Source organism: Sinocyclocheilus grahami, unplaced genomic scaffold (genome assembly GCF_001515645.1).
Source record: "Sinocyclocheilus grahami isolate Dianchi unplaced genomic scaffold, SAMN03320097.WGS_v1.1 scaffold21.1, whole genome shotgun sequence".
Taxonomy (NCBI): Eukaryota; Metazoa; Chordata; class Actinopteri; order Cypriniformes; family Cyprinidae; genus Sinocyclocheilus; species Sinocyclocheilus grahami.
Genome location: NW_015505200.1, coordinates 2,577,722 through 2,597,761, shown reverse-complemented (window position 1 = coordinate 2,597,761; position 20,040 = coordinate 2,577,722). Strand labels below are relative to the sequence as shown.

General features: G+C 38.1%; 1 protein-coding gene across 1 annotated transcript; it reads left to right on the top strand.

The window, feature by feature from the left end:
* Positions 1 to 575: 575 nt before the first annotated feature.
* ccdc24 (coiled-coil domain containing 24) lies at positions 576 to 20,009 on the top strand. The gene is given in 9 exon segments (XM_071582309.1): positions 576 to 598; positions 928 to 1,078; positions 3,810 to 3,979; positions 8,340 to 8,492; positions 8,592 to 8,696; positions 12,790 to 12,844; positions 18,198 to 18,264; positions 18,936 to 19,047; positions 19,563 to 20,009. Coding segments are annotated over 8 exon segments (1,221 nt in total). The 5' UTR covers positions 576 to 598; positions 928 to 946; the 3' UTR covers positions 19,990 to 20,009.
* Positions 20,010 to 20,040: the final 31 nt, after the last annotated feature.

The following is a 20,040-nucleotide window of genomic DNA, read 5'->3' as shown; positions in this document are numbered from 1 at the left end:
TATGTTTCAGTTCACACGTGACAACCGAATTCCAGAATATTGATAGGGTGTAGTTTATGAGGCATTCGTTTTCATTGCAGCTTTGTGTGTGTCTATTGAGAAAAAAATGGTAAAACCATAATATTATGCAATTTAACACTTATTTTTTTTCCCACGGTGTTTCCACCGTGTTCCAGAAACACCAAATAGGCCTATATGCTTTATTTCTTTAATGATAATAAATAATAAAAGAAAGAAAAAATAATAGTATTTTTAATAGTCCTGTCAATCGCAATGGACACGTGTTTTGAACATTATGAATTTGTTCGTATTTCAAGAAAACTTCCATAGGCTGTTATATATTATGAAACACTGTTTTTTTTTAAGTTATTGCACAATGCTTGTATATTAAGACTTAAAGCTCCAACAAATATTGCATGTTAATAGAATTCAATCACTGGAAGAAAAAAGAAAGTGATGTACATGTGTAATGTAGTGGGTCTGAATGGGTTAATAAAGATCACCATCACGAGTCCTGCAGCCAATCATTTGAGTGCGCGAGCTTGTCTCCATAGGAACAGGAATGTTTACCCTGATACAGGAAGCTACGATTGTTCTGGTGAGTGTCTGCCCGTGGTGAATGTGCTTGTTGTAAAACTATTGTATATGCTTGCACAAATGTATGCCATTTTAAATCTTACTCAGATCACCATTGTTTCATTATCCTAAACGTTTAAAGCAACCAAATAATAGTTTAAAGTTTATTGCAAAAGCTCATTAATCAGGTCGTAATTGTTTACGAATTATGTTTATTTATTATGCTCTTTCCCTTCGTACGGTGTATCGGAGCATTTGAATGCGGTATGAATTTTTTTTAAATGTATGTAGGACTATATTTATTTATATATGACACCGAATGCACGCCTGTGATGAGCTTTTTGCGCTCAGCTCAGGAAATAGCTGCCTCATGGACAATTTCCAACGCCAACAATCTGTGTGGAATGTAGTGAAGGAAAATGTTCCCTGCACTGAGCTTCCTGAGATCCGAGCTGTACTTGGAGAAGCACTGATTGATTCGTACACAGAGTTATAATCAGAGGTAAATCATATTTATGCAACAGACTGTCTAGCAAGACACAACAGAAGTACTTTATATGGTATATGGTAGGCATAAAAATAAATAAACAAATAATATATATATATATATATTCAAGGTCCAGTCTACATTCATTTATTTATTTCAGATTTATTTGACAGGGACAATGCACATCAATAATACATAAATGTACAATGTGCCAGAATTAGCCAGAAGGCTATTTTGCATCTGCAGTCCCTGGACTGATGGTAAAATTGTCACCCTAAAAAAATATAAAGAGTTAATCAATACATAATACTTACATACTCCAAAATACATGTAACATTCACACTATTCCTAAAAAAAACATCCGCTTAAAAGTTATACTATACATAGAACCAACAAATCAATACCAGCTCACTCATACACACACAATCCAACTGTCAAACAAAATGACAAACAGTGTATCAATAATATCATAATATCAGTATACAGACAAAGATAATGTTAGCATACAGACAAGTAACAGTAGCCCTAATCATTCAATCAGTACTAAACCAAACAACCTCATATACCTAGCATGAAAATCTCAAACTAGTAGAGCAGAAAAGACAAGACAGCAGCAGAGGTTAGTTTATAAAATGTTTACAATGCTGACTCTCAATTAACCAATTCTTTAAGTGAAACTTAGAAGATCATTGAATGCATAAGCATCTTTGCAGCCTTAGTTGACATGCAGCTATGGGCATATCTAAAATTTGCTAAGTTGAACTTAATGTGATTGCAAACCTTCTTGATGTGCATTTTAAAAGTAAGACTGCTATCAATATATACATCCAGATATTTAAAATCTGAGACAACTTGTAGTCTCTCCCCATCTATGACTACATCTGACTCTGCACGGCAACTTTTAGTTTTACTGAAAAACATACATGCTGTTTTCGATACATTTAGTTGTGAGCAATTATGTTTTAGCCGTTCCGTGATCTTTAACATTGAATTTGTTAGCTGATCAGCAGCTTGAGCTGCACTATTAGCATGTACAAAAACTACTGTGTCATCAGCATACATCTGGATGTTGGAATTGAAACAAACATTTGACAAATCATAAAATCACATTTTGCAAATCATTTTGCTCATTTGGCAAATCACATAATTCATGTCATTTGATGTTTAATACAGTACTTATATTTTCCTTTTGAAAGGCAAGTGGAAACATCCCTTGAGGTGGTGGCTACATATTTTTATTTATTTATTTATGTTAGATTAGGTGTGGTAGGGGGAAGGACAACCTGATAAAATATACTTCTTTTAAACATTTGTGTTTGAAAGACTTTTGAAACCTTTGCTTAATGTTTAGATAATGTTAGGCAAATACAATTTTGTGCTCTGCATTCACATACGCATTTATGTTTTATAATTTTATGCACTGAATTAGAAAGTCTCCATGAACAGGTAAGCTAGTATGCACCGATGTGTAACTCTAAACCGGTTTTGAATTACAGCTCCCAAGAGTGCATTATCTCGCAGAGCCTAAGTGCATGGAATGCAAACCTTGCTTGTTTCAGATACGACTCTTTCAAAGATAAATTTTCTTTTACAACCTGCATAGGCTATCACTATATGCAGACAGCGATGTACATATGGAAATAGTGGGTGGAAACTTGTCTATGGAAGACGTGTGTGATTCCTCCTTCCTCTGAACACTAAATAGGATTTATGACTTTCTGTTTAAAACCCCCTCTGCTGTTCATGGAGTGGACACACCAGATAAGGATTTCTGAGATTTCTTTGACATAGCAAGGCATATTATATGCCTTGAATATGTATTCAAGGGAATTTTATGACAAAAAAAATCAATGCAAATAATAATAGTGATCATGAGAATGAATTGTCTGAGCAAATGCAACCAAGGGTACCAGGGGTTCGCACCTTGTCAGTAAGTCTGGCAGTAAACAGTTTTTACATTTTTCTCAGTGCAACCTTTTTTGAATGCCAGTGAAGTTTATAACTACTAATATGACGCAAAACAAGGAACACGCCAAAGAATCTTGTATTTCTGTCTATTTTCCTCCCTCCTTGTCTCTCCCTGAGCTTATCCCTGAGAACATTTCTTCAGTAAAAAAGATGAAAGTCAATAAACAAGAAAAGAAAAATGTTCTTTTGAATCAAAGTTTGCATTAGCTCATTTACATTTTTAATCCTACATCCTCACAGAAATGGCTCTCTGGTGGCTGGGCACATCAAACCTGGTTCTGCAGAAGCTGCAGTGGAAATAAGAAGATGCTGGCCTGTGTTATTTAGGCTTAAAGTTGGTTTCATGCAGGCACAGCAGGATCAGAATTCTCAGGGAGCTGGCTTTACTCTCTCTTGCATTGCCTTCGACAAGCTTTGAAGTGTATTTTCAGAGTCCGAGGGAAACTTGAAAGTCCCAAGACAGGTGTGGAGATTGGTAATAGAGTGCAGATATTGTTTGCCAGTGCCGTGACAGGCTTTCATTTCCCTCTCTGGCTTTTCACTTTGTTTGGGGCGTTTGTGAGAATAACACATGGATTTTCCCTGAAATTTCCAGCTTCTTACGCACATTTCTCTTCAACTCAGCAGAGATTAGAGACACTTGTGATGGGATGTTAACCAACTGGCTGCATTTCTCTAGTTGTAGAGCAGCTTGTAACGGATTTGGAAAGTGCATTTCATACAAAGCTGAGCCAAACAGCATTCTCCTGTAACACTTTCCTCTGCTGACCTGTTCTAGGTGGAGATGTGGGAGAAGATTTGGCAGGAGCTCCGTTGCTCAGAGAAGGGCAACAGGCCAGAAGCCCCCATGTTCCCTCTGGCTGACCCCCCAGCTGTTAAAGAGTTGCTAAAAGCAGAGATTCAGTTGTTGCTGCTCACACTGAGAGAAAAAGCAGCCAGGCAGGGCAGGTGAGGAAGATACAGCATTATAACATTACTGTTGATACTCTACTGTTACACTGACAGACATCAAGCCTCAAACATTGACATTTAAAATCTATTCAAGCTAATAACATTAACTAGTATTACTCTGTGAAAACTAAAATAAATCATTTTAAATGTTACAAGTAAATTCAAGCATTACAATGTTATAATGTGCTGTATGACAATTGATATTTTGATGTATAATCTGGATATTCATCAAAGATTATTTAACAGTGTTAATACATTTTTTTAAAGACTTCAAATGAGCATTGGATGATGGTAAAGGTCATCTACAAAAACAGGAAATGACCATTCACAATTTAATATCCAATATCAACAGAAACTGACCAATTAAAAAATCTACCAAAACCCGATATTGCGCCAAAATATCATGCCTCTCTACAATACAGTCATGGTTTGATGTAACTATATTACTTATAATATTAACTCTAACTAGTAGTAATTTTTACAACTAACATTTTCAATAGATTCCAAATAAAATATTCTGTTTGAAGATTTTCAACTCACTTTTAAGTCCCCTTTACGGATCCCATTTTATAATTGCTTTCCCTCACTTGATGAATGAATGTTCTGACCTTAAAGAAGACCCCAAGTTTTCTTTTTTAGCGGACTGGGGGTGAGTTCATAGGTTAGGGCTTTGCATTTGTAAAGTACCATTGCTTTAAAGAATGCTTGCTGATAAATCATTGACTTTTAAAGCTAAAGAGCAGGCATAGGAGCACATCACTAGTTTTAGTAAAATTAAGTGAATCAGTTATGTCAGCAGTAAAGACTATGCTTGGTTTGTTAGACAGGTCATGTTCTGTTTGCCTTTAAATTTGTAGCAGTTTATGATTACATTTCAATTTGTTGCCTAGTGACTTCTCTTACTAAGGGTTCTTTGTTACTACACAAACTTTTTGTGGTTCCTTGTCTAATATAACAATGCACTGGGAAGAAGATATTTACAGGTACCAGTCAGTCAGGAGAGGCAATCTTCTCTCAGCAACCAGCTGGACTGTGGGAGGAATGTCTACACAAGGTTTTCTTTCGAAAGGTTTTAATGTATCACTGTATCACAAAGAACACATTATTTTGCAAATAATTTACATTATTCTTTGCTGAAGCTGTAGATTGCTTTTTTGGACGATTTATACTTCTTATAGTCCTTCACTCTTATTAGATAAAAAGCTCTCTTTTCAGCCATGGCTTATCAGGAGCAGGTGTTTGGCAAGTACCAGTACAAACCAACAGAGAAAACACTTTAATTCATTCTCAAATTGCAAAACAAATTGGCTCTGTCACCCGGAAACAAATGTTGCATATGAGCGTTGGGGTGTAAACTTAAATTTTCAAGTTCAGCTTTTGTTTGTTTGTTACCAAATTTCTTTGGTGACGTCATTTATCTGTTGATCTGCTTTAAGAACAAATCTGGATTATACTTCCCTTTCATATTGCTCCAGGTTTGGAGATTTCCCGCCGCTCGATGATGGTCAAAGCAGGAAACCATTGACTCAATGGTGTTTTAATGCCTTAACATGGGCAAGAAAGCTTTTGAAAGGAATTGGTTTAATGGATCTAGTTAGTGCCACTTTTTCCCCCTCTCTGCCGATAGCCTCCCCTCCCCTGTGTGGTCCTTGTCTGCGTGATTTGTTGGGGCTGTATGGAGTCAAGCTGCACCTGTTTCTTTATGCTAAGTCTCCGTTCAATTGGCATTGAAAGAAAACCTTAGTTCATGTGTGAACTGCAAGTGGCTGAGACTTTAAAAGGAAGGTTCTTAAATCTCTAGAAAGTGATAACACAACAATCAGTGCAGGAAGGCTGGAAAGAGAAAGTTGTGTGCACTGTGCATTTCACATGTAGGTCATTTATCAATGCAGATGGAGGAGTGTTTTGAAAGGGCCTCTTTTTTACTTCGATACACTGAGGGATTTTTCTTTTCTCCTCTTTTTGATGTGGCGGCTCCTCTGTGCCATCTTTGTTGGCAGGAGTGGGTCTCCTCCCTCCTCTGTGAACACCGCTAAGCTGCTTACTGATCTGGGCCCACAATGTAGCCTCTGTTCCTGTCAGTACATCCCCTCTATATGAGCAAACCAGAGATGGGCGTCAGACCTCTGCTTGTATCACACGCATTCAGTCAGAGATGCTTGTTAACGCCTTCTGGATCTTTTCATCAGGCTACAAAAGTCCCACAAACATGTAAACTGTATCCTGTCAGTGCTAAAGAAGAAAGCGGGGAGATGTGAGCAGGGGTGGGCTGAGAGTGATGCACAGCTTTACGGTCTGAATAATGACTGTGAGTGAGAAAGGCCCATCTGCTTGCTTCATCTTTGTTGTATTTCTGGCTATTCAGATGTTTTCCTGTAATATAGCTCTTCTGCCTCATATGTTTGTATTAATAGTTTAAAAGAAAGTTAGAAAAAAATCCCTGTTGTTTATAAAGGATTGAATGGAAATGGTAATGATGGCTAAACTGAAGCTGTCAGTCTGCAATTGTTAACCAATTTAAGCTTCAATTAAGATGTATTTATTTAACACATTTTCGAATGCAAACCTTTGTGTTTAGTTTACAATAACATTTCAAAGTGGACTTTAACATCAAGTCAAATCTTGATTTATGGTTAGAAATCTTGGCTGAGGATAAAAGGCCTTTGCTTCCTTGTTGTGTGTTGCCCTCATCCTCTCTCATGCATTCAGCAAGGCTGTTTTAATATTACAGCAAGGACTCAGAGAGCTATTTTATTTCTCACTGAAAATATCAACATTCTGTTCTTATTATTTTATATATATATATACTGTATATGCATGTTATTTTTTTTTTATTACTGACCTGAATAAGATATTTCACATAAAAGACATTTTCATATAGAGAAAATAATAGCTTAATTTATAAAAATGACCCCGTTCAAAAGTTTACATACGCTTGATTCTTAATACTGTATTGTTACCTGGGTGATCCACAGCTGTTTTTAAAATTTTTTATATATTTTTCAAATATATTTTTTCCTTTTAGTACTGCCCTTCAGAATCTACAGAAGATACTTGCATGTTTTCCAGAGGACAAAATAATTTAAATTTACCCTGGTCCTTAAATTCAAAAAGTTTTCACCTACAGGTTCCTAATGCATCGTCTTTCCTTCTGGAGCATTAGTGCGCATTTGAACTTTTTGTAATAGTTGCATGATGTACATGTGTGTGTGTGTGTGTGTGTGTGTGTGTATGTATATATATATATATACACACACACACACACACACACACACACAATGTTCACATGCATGTATATATCAGTTCATAAATATTCTGCCAAAGCAAGAATCTGTACAATAATAAGTCTAAATAATTTAATTTCATATTATTTAGCAAAGACACATTAAATTGATCAAATGAGACAACTAATACATTTATTACAAGAAATTCATATAAATGCTGTTCACAAAATATCAAATGTTTTAAAAAGCACAACTGTTTTCAACATTGATAATAAGAAATATTTCTTGAGGACCAAACCAGCATATTAGAATGATTAGAATGATAAAACAGTTATTTAAAATTGTAATACTATTTCACAGTGTTGCAGTTTTTACTGTTTTTGATCAAATAGCAACCCAAACTTCAAAGAATAGTGTATTTATCTTCATCTATTATTCCTTTAGGCATTTTACCCAAAACTGTTTTCTTATAATAGAGTACTTTCACTTGTTCTATTTATTGTAGTGTAGTTCTTTTTAAGTGCCAGAGGCCAAAGTTTATTACGCGGTATTAATTGCCTGATTTTCTCCACTGTACAGTAACAGCTGTGTTTTGAATTGACCTATGGGGTCTTGAATAAATAATGTTGTGTCTTCCAAGAAATTCTGAACTCTTTGAAGTAAGTAAAACCAGCATGCTAAATCAGTGTGTCCCAACTTTATGTGTTGAAGGCACATATAGCTACAGGGACCCTTGTAGCTCCATCAATAAGGCTTAAGTACCCAATCATTGACACCAAACCAGAAATGTGTTCCTCTTAATTGATATTATTCTGGCTATAATTCAGCATCTTTGTTCGGTTTTAGTGCACTCTTAAAAAAAACATACTGTGAAGAAAGAAACTCTCCAGATAGCTTCTCTATTTAATGAGACACCTGAGCTATTTTGCGTTTCACTCGTCTCTTGAGAAAGACCTAACAGTACATTTATTTATAAATGAAATCCAATTAAGTCAAAGTTTCTTTTTTATAGGTTTAACAAGGCAAAATACCCCTGGTTGGGAGTCACCATGGTAGATGATCACAGTGAAACTGTGCTAGCACTGTCTACCTTCACCATTCTGCCATTCTCACTGTCAGTAAATGTGTCTCAGGGATGAAGTGGAGGTCATGGCCCAGTACAATCCTAGTGTGGTGAGTTACGCACTGGGCAGCAGTAGCACACAGAGACAGGAGAGTCCAGGCAGCTGGTGTGAAATGAAATCACCCTCCAGACCCCCATCAAGTCTGAGTGAGATTGGCAGCAGGTCAGTTTCAGAAATGTATATCTGTGAGTGTAATTCTACATGAATAATATTTATAATATTGATTGGGTTAGTAAGTATTGAATAATACTTTTTTTCCAGATCTGTCTCCAGCCTCTCGTCTCACTCCAGCTGTGAATAAGAAATCAAGGCCTTAAGACACAAGTTAAACATCACCCATATAGATGAGGTTGTGACCCATCTCAGGCGAGGGTATGTGGTCTCTTTAGTCAGTGAGTGAACTCCATTTTTGCACTCTTGAAGGGAACTGTGGGAGGGACACATGTCACTTTACATGAAAGAACGAAGTGGTCACTTCAAGGACGTGATTTTACTATCTTGTTGTCTTTGGTGGTGCATCCTCACGGTTTATATAAAAAATGTACTTATCTTATTTTAAAGTGATCAGTTACTCAGACTTTATCAGCGGGAAATATTCCTTACATATTTACATTTTTATCTTTATTTTTACCAAGTGCAAAACACAAAAACCTTTAAAATAATCAAAAAAAAGTCATACTTACAAAATAAATTTTAAAGACTGCCATTCAAAAGTTTGGGGTCGGCAAGTTTTTAAAAATGTCTTTGAAAGAAGTCTGTTCACTAAGGCTGCATTTCTTTGGTTAAAAATACAGTAAAAACAACTATTTTCTATTTTACTATATTTTAAAATTAGGGCTGTCAGCGTTAACGTGTTAACGCATGCGATTAGTTTTACAATCCTTAACGCGTTCAAATAATTTAAAGCTTTTAACGCAAAATTACTGTAGCACAATTTCTATTCTAACCCTTTAACCCAATTTTGCTTCTCTGCTTGCGATCAGTTCATTTTAAGATGCTAAACTCCGGGAAAGTTTTCAGTCCAATGATCCAGTAAGTGAATGCATTCAAACAATCCGTCCAAAACAGTGCTAATATGAAGGAAACCAGGCTGATTACATCAGAGATTGCAGAGAGAACAGAGACTTGCGTTGTGTTTTCAGTGAATTATCCATTCCAGTGTGTTTGGCTTTAAAACACGAGCTCTGTCATATTCTGTGATTGTCTCTGAAGAGCGCGAGCCCTCACATGTCACGCACTTGTGTGAAGTACAGACTGAACGGATTGTCAACACATCCCACTGCTGTATGGCCAGATGAGACGCAAACTACTGGATAACCAGTGTCTCGCTAGTAAAGTTTTGATAGATGAAGACTGCAATCACGGTTAAGGCGATTGCGGTGGCGTACAGGAGTCGTACAGTAAGCACACATGAGTCCGTTATAATAATACGTGTATGAGTGCTCTTGACGCACTGATCAGACATTGTATTTATGCGCAGCACAGACATTTCTGTACATTCACGTTGTTTCCACACACACGATAATGTTTTGATTTGTCATGTGTTTAGTTATTCTGAATGGATCCGTGTACTGTAGTAGATATATGCAGTCAGCAGGCGGTGGGTTTAGGTTTTTTTTTGGCATCTCCATGTAGTCCTGTTCGGTATCACAACTTGACTTCTCTGTAAAAAAAAATGTAAAAAAGCTCTTTGCTGTTGCACTGTAAACATACTATAAAATTCTGATGTATTTTTTCTTTCATATATGCTTATATGGGCTCCTTGTTATATCATTTGGTTCTTTGGTGTCCTTTTGGAGTTTCTAAGTGTCCTTTTTTGGAAAGACGTCTAAATTTATCTTGAAAAAAGCTTGCAGAAAATACAGATTTTTGAGAATCACCCTTCAATCTTTTGGTTTACTTTGCTGGATATAGCAAATTATGACAAAATAAACATTTGAAACAAGATAAATGGTCTATGCTTAATTTCATGAAGGGTGCGATTAATCACAGAAAAAGGGTGTGATTAATTAGATAAAAAAAATGTATCTATTGACAGCCCTATTTAAAATGTAATTTATTCCTGTCATGGTAAAGCTGATTTTTCAGCAGCCATTACTTCAGTCTTCAGTTTCAGAAATCATTCTAATATGCTAATTTGGTCCTCAAGAAACATTTATTATTATTATCAATGATGAAAACAGTTGTGCTGCTTAATATTTTTATGGAAACTGTGATTACTGTTAGTAACTTTGCAACTACATGCCAACTAACTCTCATTAGAGTGAGAGGTTAGGTTAGGGTTAGTAGAATAAATTGACGTGTACTTGCAAAGTTACTTATAGTCAGAATGTCTGTTGGGGTGCCATCAAAATAAAGTGTTTGCCGGTATTGAGCAGACAATAATAATTTGTCTAATGAATGACTGGTAGTTGACAAAGCAATGGTAGTTGCAAATTTATTTATAGTTAGTAAAATAAAGTGTTACCTTATTTTTAATTTATTTATTTTTATGCTGACGTCAAACTTTTGAACGACTGGATTGTGTATATTTTACGCAAATCAATCCGTCTGGACAGTTATATGCACTGCACCCTTCAGAGAGCTCACTTCAAGTGCTCTGCCCAAGTGATGCTCACTTTCAAATGGAAGTCACCCAGTGTGTGAGTAAATGTTATTATAACTGAGGATTGCTTTGAGCGTATTATGAAAACTATGAACAATATTCATAGTCACAAATTCCAGTCATACAAAAAACGCAATTACTTTTTTCTCAAGCAGATAATATTGGAATCATTTGTTTACACCTGAGGCCATGTACATAATATAATGACTTTTTAGCCAGCAATATTGTCCATTTGCAGTTTGATCCTGTTGTGCAGTGAAGTTAATATTGTGGAACACACATTCCTCAAGGCAGAATTCTCCCTTCTTTGCTCAACATGTGCTCATGCTGACTGTGGATGCAGACCAGACACGCTCCTTCTTGTGCAAACATGCTGTTGTGAGAATAGAATGTTGGACTGCCTCACCGTCCTTGCTTTTTGCCTCTTTCCAAGATTGCTTATGCTCACACACACCTTCATTTAGTATTATATTACCTACTTCTGGTTCTAAATCGGCATCTACATTTTGATTTTGAGTTGTTTGTAAGCTCATACATACTCAGTCAAATGTTTGGACACACTTGACTGAACTGGTTTCTCTTGATCTTAAAAAGCTTTTCATCTGAAATCCTAGGCTTAAATGCTTGTATGTAATTTTGTAGACAAATATAAATTGGCTAAAAAATTAATTCATTTTAAATTAATCAAACAGTTAATTAATTAGTTAAATAATTTTTTATGAGGTTATAATATATTTATTATTTTATGTAATAAAATAATAAATATATTATAACCTCATATATTTATTATTTTATGTAATAGTTTTATTTTAAAATATAAAATAATATCAAATAATGTTATTTTATTCATTCTATTTATATAAACTAACAGCTTAAATGTATTTACTATTTTTATAAAATAATTAAATAAATATTTAATAACAAAATAATATTGATTATTTTTATTTATTTATTTATTTTTGTTTATTCGTTCATTCATTTGTTTATTTAAATGCCATGCAAATACCATGTGCTTTTAATTACTAATACAACCATCTCATACTCCCTCAGTAAATTTTATAAGGGAAGGGAACCTCTTGAAGTTCCTCTCTCACTCTCTCCTTAAGCCCATCTCTTTCAATCCAGCCTTCCAGAGCTCTTCCCTTCTACCCTTCAGACCCCTCGCTCAACCCCTTACCACTCTCTCTTCCCTACCTCCCATCCTCTCCTTCTCTGCCAGGCATGTGTTGTCCTCCACCCAGCCAAGAGGTATGCAAACAGTACATCCTGCTCAGCGGGGCAGCAAGGTATTTAGATAGAGGGAGGGGAACTGAAGCGAGCAGTCCAATCTTTCCCTCCATCAGAACAAAAGACCTCATTGTGAGCAAATTAATACCAGACCCAGACATATGTAAGATTCCTTGGCCTTAAAAGAAAAGTAAAGGGAGTTTAAGTGACTACAATTGTTATGTAACAGAGAAGAAATAGGCCAGTTTTCACATCCCCACTTATCTGGAAAAAAAGTTCATGGTGCAGAGCCCAGGTTAAATTAAAACTCTTTTTACTCATTTAACTTGTTTAAGGGTAATTCAAGATGTCATGTTTTTGTATGAAGTATTTAAATGAGAAGCAGTCCCCAATTTCTTGGCAGTCCTTAATGGCATAGACTGTAGATAGGTAGTTATGGTTGCCATTATTAAACATAATTATTTGTATCTTGTATTTAGTACCACTTAAAAATATGGCTTTTTTTTTTGGCCCCACTGTATATATATATGTATATATATATTTTTTCCAATCCACTTAAAGTCTGTTGATTTAGATTACATATATAGACTTGATCCTTTACAAAAGAAGGTCTTGTTTGATTGACAGGTCAGTCATAACCGAAGAATCTGAAGCACTGAAAAGAGACGTGCAGGTCCTGCAGGTAAGGACTAATTTTGCCAATAAATGCTGGTTTTGATTGAATTTAATAACATGTTTTGAATCTGCATCAGGAGGGTGGAGGAATTTATTTAAAAAAAACAACAACGCCTCTGAGCACTTTTCTTTTGCAGTTTCTACATAGAAAAACATTTATGGCTTTCAGATTGGTCAATGATCAATTATTTTTTGTTTTAAGTTTTTTGCTCATTTATTGTCTGTCAGGTCCAAATGATCCAATCATTTCTAGGCAAACAACACGATTTGATGTATCAGTCATGTGCCATGTTTTGTCGTGTTTCGAGTTTATTATAATATTAGAGAATTTAATCAGTTCCCCGAGCCTAAGTATGAACAATAATAAGCGATTCTATCCTTAGCAAAACAATATCTACTAATAACAATATGTAATTATTTACAGAACCACAAAGTGCTTATTTATGTAATTGCACAGTATGAACACTAGGAAAAATGCATAATCATGCATCAACTTCCATCAAACGAACATGTTTTTTATAATGAATCACAGAGCATTTCTAGTATATCTGGAAACTCATGTTAAACTAGCTCCTTAAGATCTAGAGCTGATTGATGCCGGAAGATTTCCATCTATGCGGCTAAACACTGATCTCCTCTCAATCAGCATTAAAATTAACATTAAGCATCAAATATGGTTTTATGGATTGGTTGTGATTACGTCATGTCACACAGCAGTTTCACATTCGGGGTGGACAGACAAATTACTTCTTGCTGAAAATGTGTCTCATCAAACTGGGCTGCCCTTAAAGTTCACCTAAACTGACAGGCACATTATTGACAGTGCCAAACCAGGGCAGAGTTTCCCTCTGGACTGGAATGTGTTCTGTCACGTACCATTACATTTGAAGCTGAAGAAATTAAACAGTTCCTCTGGTATACATACATCTGAACACTGAATAATCAGAATGTTAGTGTTAGCCAAGAATTTAATGTTGGATTTAGACCAGTTGTTCTCAACCAGTGGCCCGGGACCCACTAGGGGTCTCAGAACAAAGGGGGCCACAACATGGCTTTAAAGGGGACTTATTATGCCCCTTTTTACAAGATGTAATATAAGTCTCAGGTGTCTCTAGAATATCATTTTAAAAATGCCTATTTTGAGAGGAAGGAGAAACACACTGTTCTCTTTCATAGGTTCACTCAACGCTGCATAGCAATAACGCAATGGGAATTACCCTTGGGTGTGTTGATTGTCTGAAGCCCGTATGCAATCATGCCAGTTCATTGGCTGATGGCACGATCACCACCTCGATGTCACTACGTCACCCACTCTAATACTAGCGACTGCACCATCCGCTCCTCAGATTTCCTTCCTTCAGAAGCAGTCGTTTAGACCTTCAGAAGCGATTTATCTGACCCGTGTTTCTGATTATTTCTTTGAGTTTCTCTTTTGCACTTCAGCGACTGCATTCAATAGAACCTCGTTTCTCCTCGCGGTGAAGTGCTATGGAGTTTAGTGGAGCGAGTAGTTGCTGCTAGCTGCCGCGCTGTCACTTTATCACGAGCGACGACCCGCACAGTAAGTGTGTTAAATATATGGGTTTGTCTCATGCACACAGGGCTTTTTACGATACTTCTAACTAAATTTTGTGAGAATCTCTGTCTCAAAACTCTTCGCGCGAGGCTCATGGTTTTTGAGAAGGTGTCATCCATTTTCCCCCATAGCACTGTCCCTCTGTCGCCCTTTCTGCACCTCTCTCGCCTGAGTGCTCTCGTGCGGATTCACTGGTGGAGTTTGTCCACGATTATTTCTGTCCCAGCCCGAAGGCACGTGAGTTTGTTTCCTTCGGATTAGATGACATTTGTACACCGCGGCATCTCAGGAAGGAGCCCGTTAGCAGGAGTGGTGACTTGGTGTGTCTCCCACCTCTTACAGTTTGGGGAGCTCGCGGTCATCCTTCGACCTGTCAGCACCCGTGTAAGCGGATTGAGCTGAAGCACTCAGATTAACCTACGGCTTCAGCTTTGTCAGGTCATTCCTGATCTCTGTGTCAGGAAAAAGACAGCTTCCCCCAATTCGTGAGGGCGGGACAGACGGTCCAAAGGAGCTTGTCACTTGTGGCCGGCCCTCCACCTACTAAGAGTGTTGCGCAGTTGCTTTTGCACAGACAGCTTGTCAGAACGGACAACATGACGATAGTGTCTCACATAAACTGCCAGGGAGGCTCACAGTCTCGCACCTTGGACAGGCATGCGCGCCGCCTCCTTCTTTGGGCTCAGGACAGGTTTCTTTCGCTGAGAGCAGATCGTGTTCCCGGGGCTCTGAACCTTGCAGAGGACTTCCTATCGAGGCAGAAACTCAGGTCGGGGGACTAGATGCTGAACCGCCAGATGGTGGCTCAGATCTGGGATCTTTTCGGCAGGGCAGAGGTAGATCTCTTTGTATCGCAGGAATCAACCTAATGTCCCCTTTGGTTCTCCCTATGTCACCCAGCACATCTGGGGATAGATGCTTTTGCTCACCCGTGGCCGGATCTGAGGCTGTACGCATTTCTGCCAATCAACTTGATTCTGGCAGTCTTGTGCAAAGTGAGGGAGTGCGGAGTCCGCCTCCTGTCGATAGCCCCATTCTGGCCGTCCCAGACATGGTTCTCGGAGCTAGTCTCCCTTCTAGAGCACACCCCATTGGAGATTCCAATCAGGAAAGACCTGCTGTCCAAACTCCAGAGCAGGATCTGGCACCCATGGCCCAAGATTTGGAGGCTATGGTTGTGGCCGATCAAGTGCGATCGTCTGTGACCTCTGGTCTTCCTGTGGACATTCAGGAAACCATTGATAATGCTAGGGCTTCTTCTACTAGGAGGCTTTATTCTTCCAAGTGGAAGGTTTTTGAGTCGTGGTGTTTGGCTCATGAAGTGGACCCAGTCAGCTGCCCGATTGGTTTAGTGCTGGAGTTTTTGAAGGAGAAGTTTGTGGCTGGAGCAACTGCTACCACTGCTACCACTGTCCCCCTAGGTAGACATTGTTCGGTCTCTTCGTTTCTGCATGGGGTTTGGCGTTTGAGGCCAGCGGTGTTGTCAGTGTTCCTTCCTGGGACTTGTTTATCATTCTGGAGGGCTTCTGAATGGATTCTGACCCTTAAGGTAACAATCCTGTTGGCATTGGTTTAAATCAAACACGTAGGGGATTTGCAGGCTCTCTCTGTTAGCGAATCATGCATGGAGTTTGCTCCGGGCCTTGTTAAGGTACTCCTACAAACCAGAACCAGTTAGGTCCCCAAGGTCTTGTCCACGTCATTTTGTTCCCAGGTGGTTGTGCTTAACTCCTTCTGTCCTCCTTTTGCTTCTGTTGAGGACGAGAGGCTTCACCTGCTCTGCCCGGTTCAAGTTTTGAAGCTCTATGTGGACCACTCTAGCCAATGCTGCAAGTCCTCCCAATTGTTGGTGTGTTTTGGTGCTGGCCACATCAAAACATTGGATTTCTGATTGGGTAAGGGACGCTATCTCACTTGCGTATGAGGTGTGAGGTCTCTCTTCAAGGCTAGGTATTCAAACTCATTCTACAATGAGTGTTGCTTCCTCTCAAGCTCTTTTCAGAGGAGTTCCCCTAGTGGATTTCTGTGTGGTGGCAGGATGGTCCTCTCCTCACATTTTTATCAGGTTTTATAGCTTGGATTTAGATGCGGCTCCTGGTTCACAGATTATTTCTGCTTGAACCAGCCATTTGAGGTTAGCCTGGTCTATTTTGCATTGGGTCAGATATGGCAGAGCTTAGCTTGGCGGGTGTGGTATATTGTTCCCATTGCGTCATAGCTACGCAGCGTTGAGTGTACCTATGAAAGAGAATGTCTCGGGTTACTCATGTAACCCATGTTCTCTGAATAGGGAAAGAGACGCTGCGTTCGCTGCCAAGCTCCTGTTTATTTCAAGTAATTTTTTTTAAATGGTTAGTTTTAGTTAGCGATAATAATCCTGTCCCACAGACATCTGCTCATCTGACTCTTGACCATACTGAGTGTGGAGGGAGTGTGGCAGAGGGTGTTGTGCCTCTCTCTGCTCTTAGATTTCAGTGACTGCCCTCATAACTGTGGCTTTGGTATTTCTTTTCCAGCTGGATTAGACTATTAGACCACAGGACTAAAATGAATAGTCTCCCATACGTTGTCAGTGAGGGCGCTCTCCTCATAGAGCTGAGCTCTGTTTGTTTTTGTTTCATTTTAAAAGGATGAGTGTATAATGCACAGCAAGCATGACTCTACAAGATACAGCAGTGACTCAGAGCAAATAAACCAAAGCAGTAGGCAGATTGGTGTAATACTACTCATCTGCCATATAACATGTGGGCTAATGGAGATCCATGGCATTGCAGCGAAAGCATGTAGTTTGGAGTCCAGTTTTAAGAGCTCAGCCTCAGTGAAGCAGTGCTGTGGAATCATTATGTGAGCTCTGGATCTGCTTCAACAACACACTATAATAATAAAGCCTGAAAGACAAAACCATTTCATGTTAAATCTGTCACTTTTTCCATTCTGAATCTGATTTCAAAAGTCACAGAAACTCTAGAATATTTTGTGCTTTCATGTTTTAATCAAACAAGAATTTTAATAATTACTGATGCAGTACACTACTGTTCAAAGTTTGGCGTCAGTAAGATATTTTAATGTCAAAAGAACTCATGCTTACAGAGGAAATACAGTATAAACAGTAATTTGTGAAATATTATTTCACTTTTTGGTGAAATAATGTTTTCTATTGTGGTATATTTTAAAATTTAATTTATTCCTGTGGTGGTAAAGCTGAACAGTCATTACTCCATTCTTCAATGTCACATGAGCCTTCAGAAATCATTCTAATGTGCTGATTTGGTGCTCAAGAAACATTTCCGATTATTGTCAATGTTGAAAATGGTTTTGCTGCTTAGTATTTTTGGTATCCATGATACATGTTTTCAGGATTCTTTGATAAATAGAAAGTTGAAAAGAAAGTATTGACTGTCACTTTTGATCAATTTAACGTGTCCCTGCTGATTAAAACTAATTTCTTTAAACAACAACAACAAAACTTAATAACCTCAACATTTTGTTTTGTGTTAAAAAAAAGAAATATTTTTTTTACCAACCTAGATGGTTTGCTGGTCTCGCAGGGTGGTCTGTTGACTGGTTTTAGAAGGGAATTTGTTTTTGTGATTGTTTGTTTGTTCACCAGGTCAGACTGGGAGACTAACTGAGTGCTCAGCTAAACACTAGCTAGGCCAGACTGTGAGACCTTAAACCAGCAAACCAAGGGCAGCAAACTCTGCCTTTAAACTTAGTGGAGAAAATGAAAGTGTCATGGTGGGAGCTGAAATCCTTTGACTTGTTTTGATGTGTTTTATCACAGGAAAACCTTGAGACTGGGAGAGCCAGAGCTCAGCCAGAACCTTTATCTCCTGAACCCACCATAGCAGGTATGTGATTATTAATCTTGACAAAGGGATTCAGTTTTCACACAATTCTGTCTCAGACAAAAGCCTATTGACAGATTGAACTAAAACAAGACTATAGTTCTGAGCAGTATTTGTCCATACGTTATAGTCAACTGGTGCCCTGCAGTCTCATTTCTTGAGCCGTCTTACTGCATAATTTTTCTTAATGTACATTACATCATAATGACCATTAAATCATCATATTATAAATCTTTGAACTCTCCAGACGTGGTGGACTTTTGAATTGTGTATCACCACCATCTAGTGGTTCACCATGGAAGCACTTTTTTCCTGTTTGTTTTTTAACCCTTTGGGCTGATAAAAAAAAAAAAAAACTGTCAACCAGTGTGTGATGTGCAGATTCTTTTGATTGTATAGACAAGAAATCTTTCATTAAAGAACTTAAGATAAATCAGTAATTAGAACCAGTTTTAGAACCATTTTCATAAGCACTTGTCAGTTGAGCAAGATTACAATCTTCAATCTACAAAGGCCAATCTTCTCATACCAGTATGCTTGTTAATTGGAGTAATAAAGCAGAATTCTTTCTCTCTTTTTAATAGAATAGATTTTCTTCCCAAGGTGGTCATAAAAAGGTTTGTGGTGGAGCAGACTACCTATTACTGATTTTTTGTTTTCTCTATTGGATTCAGAGCTCAAAGAGGAACGGAGACTCATTCAGAGGGATCTGAATGAGCAGAGTTTAATAAGCTGCTGCCACAACACAAATAATCAGAGCGCCAGAAACCAACAAATCCATGCAAGGTCAGATCACCTTCCTAGAATAAGTCTTTGTATGTAGCTTTTTATGTATCATTATATTATATAATATATCCATAAATATATATATATATATATATTTCATGACAACTCTCGGAATGAATTTTACCAGCATTTATTAGTAAGCATGGAATGTGCATAGGCTTGGTCTTGGTGGACTAGATCTGCTACGTTGCTGATGCTGCTGCTGCTGGAGTAAGGATGCATCTGAAATACACGTGAAATGGTGACTTGAATTCAGACTGCCGCAAGGAAAATAGGGAGAACCCCCGAGCAGATCTAGGCAGGTGGTGCTGGGGATGGGGAAGTGTTATTGAAATCCCATGGCATGCTGCAATGAACTGATTCAATACAAAACAGGAATAAATAGGTTACGTAGATAGGAACGAACAAATGATTGGATGAGCAATCGGCTTTAAGTAAACCAATCAGCTGCTTGGAAGAGTTTAATGACCGAACTATATATATATATATATATATATGTTTTTTTTCTGTTATAGGGAGACACGCAAACTTGCTCTCTCTGCAAATGATTCGGAAGGACTGAAACCATCAAACTCAACAGTCCCCCATTTTAAACCATGTCCGCCTAGAGACCCAAACCACATCAGGAGCGATTTGCCACTAATGAGCTACTCAATTGCTGAATCCACGATCCCTATTTCTGCTTTGGAATATGGGAACAAAGAGTGCTAGTACAGAGGAAATTCACTAAGAGCTTCAGCCTTCAGACTGGTTCCAGCGGGCCCTGTCAAAACATCCAGATCTGTAAAAGACTTCTTCCTAAAGATGGAAGTGACTCAAAATAGTGACCTAGACTGTCTCCAGTCCGCTCCTCCTGCAGTGCAGATAACAGCCAGCAGGGGGCAGAGGGGGAGCAGACACCTGTGTCTTCCTCAGCCTGACAGCCTGCTCAGTTCTCTGTGAGAATTGATGCATGCTGCTCTACACACTGTCAGTTAGTTGAAGCTCATAGGG